This window comes from Notamacropus eugenii, chromosome 4 (genome assembly GCF_028372415.1).
Source record: "Notamacropus eugenii isolate mMacEug1 chromosome 4, mMacEug1.pri_v2, whole genome shotgun sequence".
Lineage (NCBI taxonomy): Eukaryota > Metazoa > Chordata > Mammalia > Diprotodontia > Macropodidae > Notamacropus > Notamacropus eugenii.
Genome location: NC_092875.1, coordinates 9,240,392 through 9,259,247, shown reverse-complemented (window position 1 = coordinate 9,259,247; position 18,856 = coordinate 9,240,392). Strand labels below are relative to the sequence as shown.

The window sequence follows — 18,856 nt, the reverse complement described above, 5'->3', positions numbered from 1 at the left end:
GAAGTCTTGACCCCCAAGATTGCTTCCCTCCCACCCCCACTCCAGAGCCAATCCCGGGCTCCGCACGTGGTCGCAAGTTCTTCCCACCGTCAGGGGGCGTGGCCTACAGAAAAGAAGGGGGCGGTGCTGGGAGGGTGCTGGGGAGGGCTGGGGGGCTTCCCCCCACGGAGAAAGGGGGCAGGAGGCCAGGCAGGGCCTAGGGTCAGCGGACGGTATGGGTCTAAAGACTGAGAAGGCTAAGAAGCCGGGGGGTGGAGCGGAGGGAGAAGGGGTCCGGAATGTCCTCAGAGGACGGGAGGTCGGGCCTTGTTCCCCCCCCCCCCCGGAGGGCGGAGCTTCCGCTTCCCCACGAGGCTTAGTCAGGGCGGGGCCTTCTCTCCCTCAGCACAGCTCACAGGCTCTTCCCGGTGGGGGCGGGGCCTCGTCCCAGATCTGGGCGGGGCTCCCCTCCCTCCGCCCCCACCCCCCCTCGTGGCTCACTGGCTGGTCTCCGCCGGGGGGTGGGGCCTCGTCCCCAGGGGCGGGGCCAGTGGCCGCATAAAGGGCGGCGGCCCGGCCGACGCCCCAGCGGCATCTCGCTCCCCACTATGGCTTTAAGGTCACTCGTGCCCGTGCTGCTGCGCGCGACCACCCCTCGGCGCGCCGCGGCCCCGCTCTCGTCGCTGGCGGCCTCAGCCCCCCGCGAGCGGCCTGACGACCCTCCCGGGGGCCCCGGCCCCCAGTCCGGCTCCCAGCCGCCCCGGCCCGCGCCCGTGCCCGCCGTGGACTTCGACGACTCGGCGGCGGCCTACCGCAGCCGCACCAGCTGGGAGCTGCTCCGCGGCCTGCTCGTGCTGCGTCTGTGCGCCGTGGAGCCCCTGCTGCAGAGACACCAACAGGTGCGTGCGCTCCGGCGGGCCCTCGCGCATGCGCGCAGGGGCGGGGCGGGGGCGCGGCCTGGGGGTGGGGCTGCGCCCTAGGGGCGGGGCATCTGCGTGACGTCGGTGCGGGCGGGGCCCCGAAAGAGGGAGCCCGCATTTAGGAAGTATTGGGGCTCTGTGCCAAGCTCTCGGGCTAGGAGGACCCCCACCCCCACCCCCCAAAAAATCCCTGCCCTCCAGGAGTAAGCACCACGTGAGGAGGGGGTGCGGGCTCTCAGATGGAGGGGGTCGGGGGCAGACGGCCAGTGTCAGTGGTGCTGGGGTGGACAGCTCAGAACCGAGGTGATCACCACGTGGGCAGGCGGGAGGGAGAGAGCTCTTGGGGAGTGGCTTCACTTCCGGGCCATGCAGTAGGTGCTTAATCCATGCAGGATGTGCACAGTGGGTGCTCACTACTTGCTTGTGGCCTGAGGTGGAGGGGGAGCTCAGGTCCTCGAGCTGCAGGTGGTCGAGGGGAAGGCAAGCAGCTAAACACTCGACTTTATCTTCCATGGGCAGATCAGAAGGACCAAGGGATCCCTGCTTGGGGCGCCCTGGGGTGGCATAGCCGGAGGCAGCGCTCACCCCTGTGCCACCAGAGGAGATGCTTGTAGGCAGACCCGGTGCTTGGGTTCCCTCAGCCTCTTCCCTTCCTCTGGGAGCCTGGGTCATGGAGGGCAAGGCGACTGCCCGTATGTGCCCAGGACCACACACCCATGATGCAGTGGGATACCAGCTGGGTTTGGACACCCAGGACCTTTGTTCAAATCCTGGCTTGGCCACTTTCTGTGACTTTGGCCAATTGCTTAATCTCTCTGTGCTTTGGTTTCTTCCTCTGTAAAATGGGGGTTTGGACCACATGATTCTCTTTCTTCCAACTCTGTGTGGTTGTCTTGACTCTATGACCTCCTGATGTCACACTAGTCCTGGGCAAAAGGCTTAGATATGGGGGGTAGGGGTGTCTCCCCTTGTCATAGGAGGAAAGCGACTCCTGGGGATCACCTGAATTCAGTCAGGGTGAAGATACTCAAAACTGTGAGTGTCCATCCATGTAGGAAGTGTGGGGAGAGAGGAGGAGACTTGAATGGCACAACTAGAACCCATGGCTGGGTGGAAGTAGCCTAAGTGGTCACCTTCCTGTGCTCAGGGAGAAATTGTTTTCCATGCTAATATTGTGATAATGTTTAATATAAAATTTTGGAATAATCTCTGTTCTCTCTGAAGTAAACTCAGAGAGTGCCTCTTCCTATGTCAGCAAAAGCCAGCCAAGGTCGACTCTACACTCCTTAAGGAGACCTTTAACCTAAGACACTATATCTTGAATAATGAGACTTTCCTTTGTATCTTATTATCTATAGACACATACTATGTTATGGCGTATTAATGGTAAAGAAAATATAGACATCTTAGGTCATAATTTCTATTGAACATTGTTTACCCTTTCCTATGTCAGTTATCTGTTTAGGGGCAAGAAGCCTGCCACTCACTAGTGGTGGGATTTCCTTCCTTATCACCGAGACATATGTTTGCCCAGCCTGGAATCCCAAGGCCTGACCGACATTACTTTGTTAATTGTCTTGTCTTACTAAATTTATGATTTGTTCAACTAGGAGAGTTCCTTTCTCACGGCAAAATGTATATAAGCCGGAAGATTTCTGCACTGGGTAGCCAGAACATTTCTGGCTCCATAATGCATTATGTTACCATTGTCTTTAATAGGGAATTGATCAATTAATTAATTAAATCATAAAATGTATGCATTCAGCCTGTTGCCTTTTCTTTAACCAAGTTTTCAGGTCAACAATTGAAATGGGAAGCCAAGCCCCTCCCATAGGCAGACTTGAGTGAGTCATGGAATCAGATCATCCTAGGATGCCAGCTTTCTTTTCTGTGTTCCCTAGAGAAAGCCTCTTGAAGCCTCTGCAGGTCTAAGGGAGAAGAGATTTTCCCACAGGCTAGGCTAGATGGGAAAGGAGAGGGCATTACCCTGGAGACCAGGGTGCAGGGACTGCCAGCAGGGGCAGAAAGCCAGGAGCTGTGGAGTCAGGAACATCCAGGAACCTGTGAGATTGATCTCCCAGCTTTACAGATGAGGTAACTGAAGCATAAAGAGGTCAGCCCCACTCCAGAACAGTCTCTGGAAGGTAAATGAACGCAGGAAACTCAGCTTGCAAAAGGAGAAAAGGGATGTGTTTGTTTGTTCTAAAGGACAGACTGCTCAAAGCCTCCCCAGGGATGGAGGGGGCAGCCAGGGGCAGCAGTGAGGGCCTTGCTGGATAGCCTTGAGAGGAACAGGGCACTGAGCTGCTCTGGGCCTTAGTAGTAGCGGGTGACCCTAGGCAAGTCTCTTCCCCTCTACCTGCCTCCGTTTTGTCATTTGTGAAACGAGAATGAGAATGGCACCTAGGCTTAAATGAGATCATATTTGTAAGGAGCTCAGCACAATGCCTTGGCACATAGTATCTCTCTTGTTTCCTGGCCTCTTCTTGGCTCTGGGTGTCCCTGACCACGGGAGTGAGCTACACTCAGAGAACCTTGGCTCCGACTCCAAAGGCTCACTAGGGCCAGCCTTATGCTACGTGCTAGGGATGGAAAGAAGGGAAGATGGGACAGCCCAGGGCCTCTCTCAGCACTTCATCTTCAGGACACAGTGGGGAGGCCCAGGGGTCCATGGGCAGGTGCATCACCCACCCTGTGTGTTCAGTTTCTTCTTCTGTACAATGGATTCCATGATCTCTGCTGCTTTAGCCTTACCAGCCCCAAGGCCAGGATCCTCTGATTCCCCCAGGTCCATACAGCAAGGATCAGAGGAGAAGCTAGCAGAGGTGGACATCTAGATGTCATTCACAACTGGGAGGCTTTCTTTGACGGGGAAACAGATCAGAGCATTCAGTCTGGCAGAAGTGAGTGGTGTTTGCAAAATGTTGGCTGCATCAGGCTCCATGTCAGGAGACATTTTGGGGCACCATCCCAGAGTCCAGCAGGTAGCCCCCTCAACCCCTGGCACCTTTAAGCAGAGGCTAAGTGACCACTTATTTGTATGTCAGGTCAGAACAAAGATCACTGGTCCCCAAGCTCCCTTGCAGGACAGAGATTCTTATTTCTGCAACCTCTGAAGACATTTCTCGTCCAAAGGGCAAACCTCAGATCTCTCTGAATCCTGTTAGATGTACAGGAAGCTGTGTCCTGCATCCTACCTTCATTAATTCAAAGGATTCCTTCCACTATGAGTCCTCTTCTGTTTGAGAAAGATTTCCCACATTCATTACATATGAAGGGCCGGCTCAGCGAAATAAATTTTCTCCTATATGGAGCAAAGTGAGACCCATGGTGGCAAGTGAGCAGGTCTAGTCTTTCCTCCACACAGCAATGGATTCCCCCTGTCCCCTCAGGCTGCTCTCCTTGAAGAGGGGCATCCCTTCTGCCATTGGAATGACTGGCCTGCTCCCTCTCCTCAAAAAACAGTGCAGCTCCTCAGTGTCCATGGCTGATCTGCTGAGGTCAGACACCAAGAGGTCTGATTGGCAAAGGCCCCAACCACCCTGTGCCCATTCCCCTTTGGGGTCATGATTAGTGGGAAAGGTTGTCCAGCCCTTAGGGGCTGAGCAAAGCAAGGAGCTTTTTGGGAGACACCCACACACACATACACACATAGACACCTTATTTATATAGGGTGATGGCAATTCAGATCAGAAACTGAATTAGCCCCAGTACCATGGCCTTCCTTCCTTCAGGTCTTCAGCTTGGTACTGTAAGCGTTGAGGGCAGAGAATGGCCTTTATTCTTGCTCCTTGGAGTTCTCTAGGGGCCCACAGCAGGGTATGCTTAGTACGGCTTATAGAGTGTCCCCAAATGGTGTGGGCCTTCTTCCCTGGAGGACTTTGGGCAAAAGAGGCCCTGTTCTTGGACAGGAAGCCTTTGAGGCCCCTTCCCCAGCCTTGAGAGGGTGAATTCACAGCAGAATTTGGCCCTGAAACACCTGGCTTCCAGCCATATGACGAGAACAGGCACGTGCTCCTCTGACAAGGTGGGCACACCCTTCCAGAGGTCTGGAAACGGATCCTGTGGACTGAAAGGTAGTGATTCTGGCCAAGAGAGCTTTCACCATGTGCTCTCTCCATGCCCCAGGCCCAGCTCAGCCCAGATAAAGTAGGAGGACTCTCTTGCCAGGACAGAGTGAGTTTCGGACATAGTCCCTCCAGCCTGGGTTGGAGCCTGCCTGCAAGGGGGGCATTTCTCTATCGGGAACTTGGCAGAGGCTTGGACCCCAGTCATTTGCGTGTTGTTTTCACTGAATTCCTGTCATACCTTCATTGTGTAACTATACCCAGTGCAAACAGTTTTAACAAGAGAGAGGATGAACAACTTTCCTTCTGGCTTTTACATGTGAGAATAATCAGCTTGTTTTTCAAAGGAAGACAACAGCATTCCTTCTCTGCAGGGGTCAGGAAAGGTGGGAATTTCCTAGAGCTTGAAAAGGAGGAGATTCTGAGGTGTACAGACAGGCTCCCCAGGGGTGGAGAATTGGGATATCAGTGCCACATGGCATGAAGAGTAAGAATCCAGCCATGTACTCCATCTGCCTGGGGAAACCAAGGTGTGAGGGCCATAGCAGCCTTTGCCCCTTTATCTGTCCCTGATTTCAAGGTCAGGCCCGTAATCAGTCTTCTTAGAAGTTAGAATTGAATTGTCCTCAGCTCTCCATCTGGCCGGCTGGAGACAGTGTATGAATCATCCCATAGGATGGCTAATATAAAATTGACTTTCTGATCAGCCATCAAACTGGAGACTAGATTGGAGCAGAAGCTTGAAGGAAGCCAGCAGGTGAAAGTGAGGCAGGGGAGAGTTCTAGGTGTGGGGAGCAGCCAGAGAAAAGGCTTGGAGTCCAGAGATGAGAGTATTATCATATCCAAGAAGCAGTCAGGCAGCTAGAGCTCAGGGAGAGGGGCAAGACTGTAGGAAGCCTAGAAGGGGGAGCGGGGAGGACAGACCTCAGCCTCCTTTCTGGCCTCAGTATCTTCCTAAGTAAAATGGGGGTAGAAAGACTGGCCTAGGTCGCAGGCATCAAACTCCAGGCCACCCGATCAAAATATGATTTGGAAATGTTTAACAGAATACATTTTGAAATACAATATCAAATAAATCATGTTAATGGGTGGGTCTTGAAATCAGTGTTCGGGCAGCATGACCTGTTTCTGCCAGAATGTGATCATCTCTGAGACCCTTTCAGAACTGCCCTAGTCTTGTGGATGTAGATATCACAGGGGAGTGAGGGGGGAGAGCAGCAAACTAGATCAGACCCAGCCTGGTTCTGTGGGGGTTGGATTTTTAGATTAAGTTTCGCGTTAAAATGTATGACTTACCCAACGTTTGACAGGCATCATTTGGTGCCCTCTTCGTGGGTGGGAGAGTAACTTTTGTTTTATTAAAACAAATAAATAAAAAGGTGGGGCCCGTTCTTAGCTGGCAGCAGGCCAGAGCTAACACTACAGGAGTTCACTGAGCTTTGATCCAGTCAGTTGGTTAGGGGAGTGTGGATTAGTCATTGTTCTAACGGCTGGAGATACGCAGAAAGCCAGGAGCACTGTGACCAGGTCTCACACCATCACTCAGTAAACTCCAGTGGCTCCCGATGGCCTCCAGGAGCAAATACAGCCTTCTCTATTGGGGGTTCAAAGCCCCACCCCTCTTCCAGTCTTCTGAGACCTTGCAGGATCCTTGGGGGAGTAAGGAAATGTCCTCTTGCATCCATTGTTTCACTTGTGGGGGAGGTGAAAGACTGTAAAAGCCAAACAGAGGACTTTGTATTTGATCCCAGAGATAATAGGGGTTGATCCCTAGGGAAGTTTATGGGAGGTCAGACCTTTGAGGTAAAAGATCAGTTGGACAGTTGAAAAGTGTTTGGACTGAAGGCAGACAGACCCCCGCCCCCCACTCTAGGCAGGAGGTGATGAGGGTCTGCACCAGAGGGTGGCAGTATCCCAGGAGAGAAGGGGGCATGCTCCAGAGAGGTTGAGAAGCTAAATCCAGCAGCAGGCCTTGGCACCAACTTGGATGTGGGGGGAAAGAGAGTAAGGAGTCCAGGATGACTCCCAGGGGGTAAGCCTGGGGGACTGGGAGGAGGGTGATACACCCTCCACAGTAATAGGGAAGGTAAGAGAGTTTGGAGCATGTTGAGCCAAGGGGGTCTTGTTCAGTCACGTCTGACTTTCTGTGGCCGCATTTGGGGTTTTCTTGGCAAAGACACTGGAGTGGTTTGCCGTTTGCTTCTCCAGCTCATTTTACAGATGAGGAAGCTGAGGCAAACAGGGTGAAGTGACTTGCCCAGGGTCACCCATCTAGCAAGTGTCTGAGGTTAGATTTGAACTCAGGAAGATGAGTCTTCCTGGCTCCATTGTACCACCCAGCTGCTCCCTGGTTATCTACTTTGAGGTGTCTGACATGCAACTGGAGATGTGAAATTGAAGGTTGAGGAGAACGTAGGGATGGGAAAACTAGATTTGGGACTCTTCAGCATGGAGATGATCATTGAATCCCTGGGAGCTGATGAGATGACCCCGGGAAGGAGTATGAGGAGAGAAGCATAGCCCATGGGATGAGATAAAGTGTGGCTTGGATGAGGATCCAGTCCAGAAGACCAGAAGGAGCTTCAGACTGGTAGGAAAAGAAGCAGGACAGAGGACATCAGGTCACCACTGTGATCGGCAGTGTCAGAGGCCCCAAGTGGCCCACCTCCTCCCTCATTTTACAGAAGATTAAGGAAGGGCCTTACCTGAGCCCCACCAGGTGTGAACAGCTGAAATTCCCACCAGGTTGTGTTCCTCCTGCCCTCCCCCCCAGCCTCTGTCCCATGGTAGGGTATAGCAAGAGAGACCGAGTCCCAAGATGCCTCTGGCCAGAAACCCAGTCCTGATTGTGTAGTCTTGGTCTGATTTGGCACATATCTGAATGTGGGTGGAGATTTGAAGAGATCTTCCCCTGGGCCTTTCCTGGGCAGAACTTGGCTTGGAATTCAGGTGGGTGGAGCTGTGGGGCCTCCAGAGGGGCCTGGGATGATGTCTTGAGTGGTCAGTCCTGAGGCCCATCTACTCCAGTGACCCACCCCCTTCTTTCTCTCTCAAGCCCAGGGGGCCAAGTGACTCAAAGGTGAGTACTTAGGGATAGCTATCACTGAGAGAAGACTGGTATTGTCCCAGCGTGCAGACTAGGATCATGAGATCAGGAAGCCGTGTGACCATGGACACATGCTGGGGGTAGACGTTACCCTCAAGCATATGGCGCTATGGGCAGATGAGAACAGTTGGTTCCATCAGCCATCATGGCAACTGCAACAGGTGCTGAGAAGCCTCAGAGCTTGGTCATGCATGGAAGCCATCAAGGCTGGGACCTGCATCCTGGCTGTCACCCCTGTCCAGACTTTGTCCTGCCGTTCTCAGGAAGGGAGAGTGAGGCTGATGCTTTGGCACAGTTCTGTCTCACTTCAATCCAATTCACACAAGTCAAGGCAACAGTCCCAGGCCAGTCCTTTCACTTTTGTCTGCCCTGTTTCCTAGATACTGTCTGCATGTTGTCCCTCTGTTAGATTGGGAGCTTCTCCAAGGCAAGGACTATCACCTCTTTTTTTGTCTCCCCAGTGCTTAGCCCAGTGCACATAGTAGGTGCTTAATAAACATTGATTGATTAGCCTTGGTTTCCTCACCTGTAAAATAAATACAAGCATAGCTCCTAACTCTCAGGATTGTTGTGAGGATCAAATGAGATGACATAGACAAGTCTCATTCCAAACCCTAGAGTAATTTACAAATGCCAGCTACCGTGGGAAGGGATGGGCTGTGCCATAGATGTTCTTGAGATTGGGCAGGGGGAGCAGCCAGGGAGAAATGGAGGCCAGGAAGCTGGTGATTTCAGTGGTGACTGACAAGCTAGGGGAGTTCTGTTGTGGCTGGGGAGGGAAGGAGGCCAGCATCTACAGAAGGGCCTAGAGGGTAGAACCAGGAGCAGTGGAGGTGATTGTATCAGGACATTAGTGGCAGCTCTTCTCAACCAGCATGGCGGCCCAAATGGGATGGACTGGACTTGTGGAGGAGGGGGCTGAGCTCTGTGTGAGCCGCCAGATAGAGCGGTTCCTTGAGAGAGTGCTTATGCCACTGGGATGCCTCCCAGCTCTGAATTTCTGCTTGATCAGAGGCCAGGGTGGTAGATTTAGAACTGATCTGCAAAGAGTAATTGTTGAAACTGGAGGCATAGAAGAGAACCCCTAAGGGAGAAGTGCTGAGAGCAGAGGAAAGAGTGGAGAGGCAGGGAGAGAGTGGAGGGGGGGAGAGAGTGGAGAGGAGGGGAGAGAGTGGAGGCGGGGAGAGTGTGGAGAGAGGGGGAGAGAGTGGAGGGGCGGAGAGAGTGGAGAGGGGGTAGAGAGTGGACTTTTGCATCTGCCTCTGAAGGAGAGGAGGTGCCAACCCCCTCTGCTAAGGAAACTGAGGCCAAGTGAGTGCCCAGGGTCAGTCAGCAAACATTTATTTGTGAACCTGGTGCCCAGCATTGTACTGAAAATACTGAGAAGAAAAAAAGACCCTTTCCCGTTCTCCGCCCCCCCCCCCCCCACAAGAGAGCCAACATGTAAACAAGGATGTACCAAGGGTGACTTGGAGGGGCATTGAGAAGAGATCCAGGTGCATCCTGTTCTTTCGCCCTCCATTCCTCACCCCCAGGGCATGTTGGATCAGTCTCCTCCCTATCCCTGTGACTTTCCTGACTAGAGGGTCCCTCACTGGCTGCTCCTCCCCTTTGGGGTCTCCACCCCCCATTAGAGGATGAGCTCCTTGAACCTTTCTTTGCTTCTTGCTTTTGCACGTTCTGAGGAATGCCTTCCCACCCATTCTAAAGGAGAGCAGGAGGATGAGGGGCTATCCGAGTAAGTTGATCCAGCCCACCCAGGGACAGTGGCAGAGTTGTGTGGGGAGGAAGAGGTGGCCAGAGAGTGGAAATGCCTGGCTTCCTCAGGGAAGGGTGAAGCCAGGGCTGAGAGCCAGGCTTTCCAGCTGCTTCTGGACTGCTGTTATCAGCCCTATTGGCTCATCCATACATAGGCTTCCTGTTTCCATGCCCTGACTGCCCCAGGCCAGGCCTCTTCTTGGACCTGCCTTCCAGAGGGCAGGCCCAGAACCCACCTTGGGTTCCAACCCTCCTGCTGCCCAGGGGAAGGAGCCAAGTGACCTTTTCCTAAACGCTTTCTGCTGCGAAAAATTGGGTGACCTGAGTTAGCCTTGAGGAATGGACAGAGGCTCCAAGGGAGGACCTGGGACAGAGGCAGTGAGCTCGACTAAGGGGCCCGAGTGTGCCCCCACACCACGAGGAGCTGAGTGACCCTGGGCAGATCACTTCATCACTAGTGGCCTTGGTTTCCTCATTTGTAAAATGAAAGTCAGCCTTAGTGACCTCAGACCTTCATCTGTGACCGTGTTCATGAGAATAGTTGCGTTCAGAGAGGATCTAGGCTGCTCTGTCCCCATTTCACAGATGCAGCCCCTGCTGCACCCAGGATCTGAGTTCCATACTCAGTACAGGGGTGCCAAGATGAACCCCAAAGTATTCCCGCCTCAGGGAGCCCTTGGGGACTAAGGGGCTGGGGTGCACAGCATGTATGTGCAGATAAGGAGGCCTTTGGGGACCAAGGAGGGCATGAGGGCCCAAGTCCAGAGAGGCGAGGCAGGGGGAGGAGCCATGTGGTCATCTGCCTCCATGCCCCCAGACGCCCACAACTCTAGAGTGAGGGAGGGAGTGGCACCAAGCCCTAGTGAGGTTCAGTGACCCCTCTGCCCCCTGGGCAGTGGAGGGTAGCCAGTGGCCCTGGGGAGCCCGTGACTGACCCTGCCATGGCCTGAAGACCCCTTATTTGTGTCCCATAGCTGCTCACAACGTCCCAGAAGCTGCTGGGCCAGCGGCTGTTTGACTGGCTGATGAAGATGACTTTCTACGGGCACTTTGTGGCTGGCGAGGACCAGGAAGCCATTAAACCCCTGATCCAGCACAACCAGACCTTCGGGGTCAGCTCTATCCTGGATTACAGTGTCGAGGAGGATCTCAGCCACAAGGAGGCTGAGGAAAAGGAGATAGAGTAAGCCCTGAGATAGGCCGGCCCCACCCAGCCCCCTCTCTTCCTGCCCCCACTCACAGGCTGTCCAGCCCAGCCCCCACATCCTCCCGAGGCCCACAGGTGGGAGTTGACTTGCCCAAGGTCACCAGACCATTGAGCTATAGATTGAGAACTGAAAGGGATCTCATAGGATGTCCAGTCCAACTCCTTTGTTTTACAGAATGGGAAACTGAGGCCCAGCAGGTGCATGCCTTCCTGAGGTCATGCAGATGGTGGGTCCCAGTGCTCCAGGCTGCCTCCCTGGGTTTGTGCAGTGAGCTGGAAACTGAGGCTCACTTGGGGCAGCATTTAGAGAGACCCCGATGAAGATCCCACCTCAGCCACTCACAAGTCAGTCACTGAGAGCTGCTCTCTCTCTTGGGAGGGCACCGAACCAAGGCTGAACAGTAACGAGGACTTGCCAGGGCTGACAACCCATGGGGTGGGCACCCATTGTGTTACTCCACTGTGCAGATCAGAAAACCAGAGCTTCAGTCACTGGATAATAACTGAGTTAATAGTACCACATTTTAAGACTTTCAAGGGTTTCCTTTCCCGCACAGCCACTCTGGGAAGAGGAGGGAAGGGAGGTGGTAGAGAGGATGTAGGCGAGTGATTCACCCAGAGCAGGAAACTGAGGCCCAGACAGAGGAAGGGACTTGCTTCCAGGTAGGTGCCGTTAGCACAGCCAGGATTCCAGTCAGGACCTCCAACTCCAGCCTGGTCCTGTGGCAGGGCAAGGGATGTAGGGGGAGGTGTGGGCCTGGCCTGGCCAGTCACTCGGGAAGAGGAAACCATGGCCAAGAACATGGCAGGCAGCATAGGGGTGGTCGGGAGGAGCCTGGGGAAAAGTGAATGAGTGGGGGATGGGGGTCACCTAGAACAGGGCCTGGGAAATGGGCCTGGGGGCGGAGCTGAGACCAGCCAAGAAGTCTCCAGATCTGACTTCCAGCTCCAGCTCTGCCCCTTGCCCTGGGTAGGCCTCAGTTTCTGAATTTGTAAAGATAAGGATTAACTGGGTCCCTGTAGTCTCTGGTCTTTGTGAACCTCAAAACACTCAGGAGATGTGGGTAGATGGTTGTGGGACTGGGCTTTGGGTGCACCTGGCCTCTGAGCCAGAGCATTCCTTCAGCCCCATTCATCCCGGGAGCCCTATATAGAGCCCGCCCACCTCTGCCCCCCTCCTCCTTGCTGTGACCTCATAATTGTGACCCCCATGGTCAACCATGAATGGGGAAATCCCAGGGACTTTGAGCCTGGGTCCTGCTGGAGGAGGCCTTGGGGCCCCTCCTCCCCTATGATGCTTTCTGCTCTGCCCACCTGGCAGGTCTCCCAGCCAGCATCCTTTGATCCCCTCTCCCTTCTCTCTCTTGACCTCTGAGCTGAGCTGTAAAGAAGGAGGAAGCTGGTGGGTGGGCTGGGTACAAGTTCAAAAAGTGGAAAAATCGAAGACTTCCCAAGTAGGGACTGCCCTATTGGCCTTCTCTGAGAGTGATTTGGAGGGGAGGGTCCTTACGGTTCCCCAAGCCACCCCCTCCCTATCGCACAGAAAGGGCAACTGAGGTCCAGGGGCCGTGGTTGGTAGCAGCAGAGCCAGGGCCTCCTGGGAGTCCAGAGCATATATTTCACACTATGATTCCACCTTGAGCAGTTGTGGGATGCTTGCAGTGAGGACAGTCATGAAGCCCCCCGGGTTCTCAAAGGGAAAGGCAAGCGGTCACTGCCCCTACTTTGTGCCAGATATTGAGCTAAGGGCTTTACAGATATCCCCTCCCGAGGAGGGAGGGGTCATCATCATCCCCACTTTACAGGCCAAGAGAGGCTGAGTGCTGGGCCCGGGTCACAGAAATAGCCCAGTGTTTCTTCTTTGCTCTGCCTTTGGTGGCCTCCTTCAAAGAGATTCAGGGAAGGCTTCTCAGAGGAAGTAGCCTGGAGGTGAGAACTTTGTGCAGGCCACAGGGAGCTGGAAGGGAGGGAAGGTGCCTAGCACCTGGCAGGGCTGGAGTGGAGGGCACAAGGCGCCACACTGCAGACAGCATCCAGTGCCAGCCATGCTGTGGCAAGGGTGGGAGCCTGGGCACCTGGGAGGCCAGGCTCACTTGGCTTACTTTGTTAAGCCATGGCTTTGAACTAATATGCCCTGTGCTGAGCAAAGAGGAAACAGGTGAATGGAGGCAGTGCCCATGACCCCTCAGAGCCTGGCATTCTACCCCTGTGAAATAAGGGTCCTCCCCAAATTCTCACAGGTGTCTATGACCTTGGGGGGCTTTAATGTGAGGCTCACTGGATTTCTCTGTCATGAGTTTCCTTTGTATTTAATTGGATGCATTTAATAATATGCTCCTAAGGAGACTAGCCTCCACCAGGCTCCCCGGTGGGGGCTGGGGGTCCAGGCACAGACAAAGTGCAGAGTCCCTAACCTAGAGGGTCCCTGAGGTTCTTTCTAGCCCCAGAACCCCGTTGGCCTTTGGGAGCTTCTGCCCATCACTGGGGGGATGGGGATGTCACTGGGAGCTATGGCCCGTCTGGTCACACGCTGCCTACCTCTCCAAGTACCAGCCTCATTGTTGGCCTTCCAGGGATGGCCTGTACTCTGGCTTCTGCCCAGGGACCGCTGGGACCTGATTCCAGCAATTGGTGGGCAGAGCTCAGCCTCTCTCTTGTGATTGGCGCAGTCAGAGGCGGGGTTCTGTCCCCTCCCCAGGCCTACTGGGCTAGAGAACTGGGTTAACGCTGCTGTTGACCATTATCCGTTACCCCAGGAAGGTGGGCTGGGACCTGGCTGCCCCACCCCAAACAAAGGAACATGGCTTTTCTTATCTGCATGCCTAGCCTGGCCTGGCCTGAGAGCCAGGGCCAGGCAGAAGGGTCAGCCAGTCCTGGCCCTCCTTGTTTGGCCTGGTTTCTGTCCACATTCAGTCAGAACTGCGACCTCACCCTGCCCATTCCACCCTCCCACCCACAGCTTTTACTGGTGGATGAAATAATTACAGAATTTTAGAGCTTATCCAATTTAACTCATACCCTGGATTTTGCAGAGGAAGAAACTGAGGCCCAGAGGAAAGAGACTGCCCAAAGTCACCCACATGGCAAGTCCTTTCTCTGAGCCTCAGTTCCCCCCCGTAAGATCTGAGGTGTAGGTTAGATGAGAAGCCCATGAAGTCAGAGCCCAGCCCCCCTTTTCCCTTGCTGTTCACAGTTTATTAATGCTTGCAGGTTTGCAAAGCAGGTTATATATCTTAGCCACATAGCCCTGGCACCCCACTCTCACCATCAAGTAGTTCCTGATAGGCCTTGGGTGCCCCCCAGGTCAGATACTCGCTGCCTTCCTGCTGCCCTCTGGGGTGTGGGGGGTGACAGGCAGGCCTGAGAGGGGAGACCCCAGTCCCCTTCAGAGAAGCTCCGTCACTTCCAGAGCTGGGACTGGCTCTAGGAGCAAAGTCAGAGCTGAAAGGATCTTGAGGCCATATTACAGATGAAAAAAGTGAGGCACAGAAGGGAAAAGTGACTTAGAGCAGCTAGGACTCGAACCCAGATCAATCATCCTGTGAATAAGCAGATATTAAGCACCTGATGTTTGCCTGTGATACAAAGATAGAAATGGAGGGGGGGAAGAGCTTCAGTTAACCCAAACCACCCACCGCCCACATGATGGGCAAGGCTGGGTGTGCCTGAGAATAGGGCTCTAAGCTTCAGATGAGTCAGCAGGTGCTGAAGCGGGGTAATGGGAGGGAGCAGAACTCCTAGTGGTGCTGACTATGTGAGAGTGGAGGAGGGTTTGGCTCCCCACCCCCCACCCCCGACATTCCTGGCCAGGCGCCCGGTCCCCTTTCCCAAGGGAGGGGGTGTCCTCCTGGCCGGGAAAGGTGCTCCAGGCTACCTGTCACTCATCTGGGTTCCCACCCATCTCTGCTTCCCCCCAGCAAGTCAGACCAGGGGTGGGAAACCTGCGGCCTCTAGGTCCTCAAGTGCAGCCCTTTGAATCATCAATCCCCTCAGTCAAACAATTTGTTCTGTCAGTCAGATGCCGCCCCAAGGACCCCTGTGACATAGACATTCTCTTTCTGTGTGGCTGTATATGTGATAAATGCCAAGGGACTTGAGGACAGAAGGCAGCAGAGGGGAAGGCAGAAGGGAGTCTGTGCAGTGGAGGTGAGAAAAAGGCATTCCAGACATAGGGACGGGTGTCCTTCTGCCAAAGGCCTGGAGGCTAGAAATGAAGTCTCATACAGACCAGTCTGGCTGAATGTAGAGGGTGAGAGGAAAGTGATGAGGCCAGAAAGTGAGGGTGGAGCCATGTGGTAAAGGGCTGACTTGTCCTGGGGTAATAGGGAGCCAAAAAAGTAGTGGAGGGACAGATCCCCAGGGTAGAAGGCCAGGCTCTCCAGAGAAGAGAGAGGAGAAGGCAGGAAGCTGGTTGGAGCAAGCCTGGCATGGTTAACCAAGAAGCCTCTTGGAGGCTGGGTATTCATGAGGATGTAACGTAAGCATCAGACACTACAGCCTAGAAGACCTGGTTTCAAATCCTGCCCCTGAGCCACACCTGCTGTGTGACTGAGTTGGCCAGTCAACATCTCTGTGCCCGGGGTAGCTCTGGAAGTCGCAGCCTTGGTAAAGGGAGTTGGCATACTCAAGAGTTTCCTCCCTCTCCAGGTGCAATCCTGCTGTGCCTCTTGTGATAGAGACCTTCATTCACCCATCAGTGACCATTTATTCAGCACCAGTTTCTAGAGGGAGGATCTCTTGATCCTCACCTCTCTGAGAGAGCCTCCCCCCACCACAGTAAATCAATGCAGGGAGGCTGGAGGGGACGGCAGAGCCAGGGCCTCCCCACTAAAGTGCCAGCCTTCGAAGGTGTATTTAGTGATTCATTCAACCAGCATCCTTTAAAAGCATAATGGAGACTTGCTCTCTGCTTTGGCAGCCCACATTTCCAATTAGGCCCCCCAGGCCCCGCCATCCCTAGAAGCAGAACCGATTGAGAAAGAAAATATACTGACACCCCCCTCACCCCCAAGCCCTACCAGGGGTGCAGGGCTCCTCATTTCTGCTCTGCCACTTCTGCTAAGGAGGCAGTGCACTCTTTCATCCCTTTGTCAGGGGCCAGACTGCTGAAAGACATCTATTGAGCTCCTGTGTCCAGGCCTCTCCAAGAACTGTTCAACACAGCTCTCATTCCCTCTCCAAGAAGGTCACACTTTGGAGCCCTACACACTCAGAACATCTGAGCTCTGGCAACCCCTGGGAGGTGGGGAGGGGGCCAGATCTTGTCCCCTCATCGGGGATGGAGGTGTGGCCCAGACCCTCCCTTTGGAGAGAACTGTCACCGAGAAAAAAGCCAGGGCAGCAAAGGGGCCGATGGGAAAGTGGAAGCAATGAGAGAGAATTCCTATCCAAAGGCCTGTCCACTTGGAAGTCTGGACGCCTATGTGGGCTTTTCACATAGGCAGGAATGGATGCCAGGTCTGGCCCTGCACTGGCAGAGGAAGCGCCCGTGCCTACTACATAATGACAGGAGGGAGGACCCATGTGAAGATGTCCAGGTGAAAGGTGCTTCGTGGGACTGTGGCCTCCATGCCTCCATTCTCATCTCACAACCTCCTGAAACTTCAAAGGGGGGAAATGGAGGTCTGCAGGGCCACAGGCTGATGGTGACTTACAGATGAGCAGGAAGGGTGTTACATGGCCAGGAAGAGGCAGATTCTAAAGGATGTTGGTTGGGCACCGAGTGAGAGAACAGAGGGGACAGCCCATGGGCAGCAGTGGCCCCCAGCATGAGGCAGGGGCAGGGAGAATCCTCTGCAGAAAGTCATGCAGGAGAGAGGGCTGTGATCTGCTCTGGAGGAGGGGACACCCCCAGGAAGGAGAGCCAATCCGGTGATGATCCAGGACAGACTGCAGCCCTGAACTGGGAGAGCAGGGCCCACCCTCACTTGTATCGCCAAGCCGTTGTATTGTTGGCTTTGCCCTGTAGCACCTGACATGATCTCATCTTTCTGGGGGGAATGGTATTTGGTGATTGAGACAAAGATGATTCTACCTGGTTATACATTTTATCTAGATTTTTCTATTTGATGTTCTGTCTCAGCAGACAGTCTTAGCCTTCATATTGCTCTCGGATCAGTCTGTTAGGAAAGTCTGTCATTATGAGAAAGCAGAGACAGAGGGCGGGGAGTAGTTTGAGGGCTGTAGAAGAGCGACTCTGACAGCCACAGGCAAGCTCCCCTCTTGGGAGGGAGTTTCCTCATCCGTAAAACTAAGAATCCCCTCCAGCTCCAAATCCTGTACATCAGCAGTCATTTAGTAATTGCCTACTATGTGCTAGCCCCTGTGCTAGCTTTCAGTCCCATCCTCAGTTGGTAAGCACCTACTGTGTGCCAGGCTCTGTGCTAGCTTTCAGTCCCATCAACAGCTGGTAAGCACCTACTATGTGCAAAGGGTAGAGAGACCAAAGGAAAGCAGGTGAACCCTGAGAAGCTATACGCCTTGAGAGACAGCAGTATACTGAGTGATTCGCAGGAGCTAGCAGCAGCTGCCTGGGGGATAGGGAAAGTCTTCAGTGGGTGGGGTGAGCTCTTTCTTGCTTGTGAAGAAACCAGCTAATAAATCAGTCTGACTCGGTGCCTGAGGCAGGGACCGCCTCAATGGTCCCTGACCTGTGGCCATTCCACCTTGGTTTGAATACCTCCAGAGACACAGGGCTCATTCCTTCCTACTTACCAAGTGGCACCCACTGAGTGAGTGGGCCAGGACCAGGTGCCCACCTCTCAGCTTGAATAATGCCCAATACTGGCCACTTGTTCTTGCACTAGAGACAGAGATCTCCTCCCACTGGAAATTGCCTCACCTTCTTCTTAGTGGTCAGGCCAGCGAGGGTCACCTCTTCCAGAGAACTCTGAGGTCTCCCAGGGTGCAGAGGACTATGCTCACATGAAAGGCCTTTCCTTGAGGTTCTGAGATCCTCTGATTTGTTTTGAGATCAGGCTCAGACTTGCCTGGGATTAACCAGCTCAGAAGGGCCAAGGATCCTGACTCAGAGCCCAGCATTCTTGCTGAAGCCCTAGCGGATCCAGCTGGATAGGTTTCAGGGGCCCATGAATGCTTTGCCCGTTGGCAGCTGACATTCCTTTGGGCCCCTGGCCCGAACCTGGCTGCCCACTTGGAGCTGACACCGGGGCCCTCAGCAGGGAATCCGGCTGAGCCTGTGAGCCCAGAGGATGGAGTGGGCAGCCAGGAAGGGGTCTCCTGAGGCCTGCTGGGCAGCTGCAGGAAGGGGAGGGCAGGATGTTTCTTTGCCCTGGAGGGATGAGGCAACAGCATTAAGTACAAGAGCTGCTGATAATAGAGATTCCAAGAGGCAGAGCAGGGGGGGAATTCCAGGCATGGGGGCACACCATTTCCCTGGACTCTGGAGTGCCTGAAGGAGAGGAAAGGTATCAGGAGGCTGGAAAGGTCTAGGGTAGGTACTTTTAGTGCCAAATAGAAGAGTCCGTTTATAGTGGATCCTGAAAGTAATAGTGAGCCACGGGTTTGACTCCCCTCAGCAGCAGAGAGGAAAGGTTCTGGAGACGAAGGAACCTGGAGTCCTAGGGATCCCATCCTCCCCCGACCAGGACACAGAGACAGAGATCACCCCAGGGCCACCAGCCTGAGATCAGTGGGACACTCTCCACCTTCCCCCACTCGCCCCTTAGTTAAGCAGCCTGGGAAGGCACACTCTCAACCCCAGCTGAACAAAGCTGTCAGCAGAGATTTATTTTCTGAAGTGTCTCCTTGGGCACAGACCAGTGCCAAGCCCTGGGGATAAAAAGATGGAAAATGACCC

At 54.2% G+C, this 18,856-nt stretch overlaps 1 protein-coding gene across 4 annotated transcripts in view; it reads left to right on the top strand.

The window, feature by feature from the left end:
* The first annotated feature begins 558 nt into the window (after positions 1-558).
* The window catches only part of PRODH (proline dehydrogenase 1), a 31,921-nt gene continuing 13,623 nt past the window's right edge, over positions 559-18,856 (top strand). For 2 of the 4 annotated variants that reach the window (XM_072599725.1, XM_072599726.1), the window contains exons 1-2: positions 559-878; positions 10,805-11,013. In XM_072599725.1, the coding sequence (XP_072455826.1) occupies positions 588-878; positions 10,805-11,013 (500 nt within the window). In that variant the 5' untranslated portion in view covers positions 559-587. The remainder of the gene's footprint in view (positions 879-10,804; positions 11,014-18,856) is intronic. The other 2 variants (XM_072599723.1, XM_072599724.1) reach the window with 2 other exon arrangements.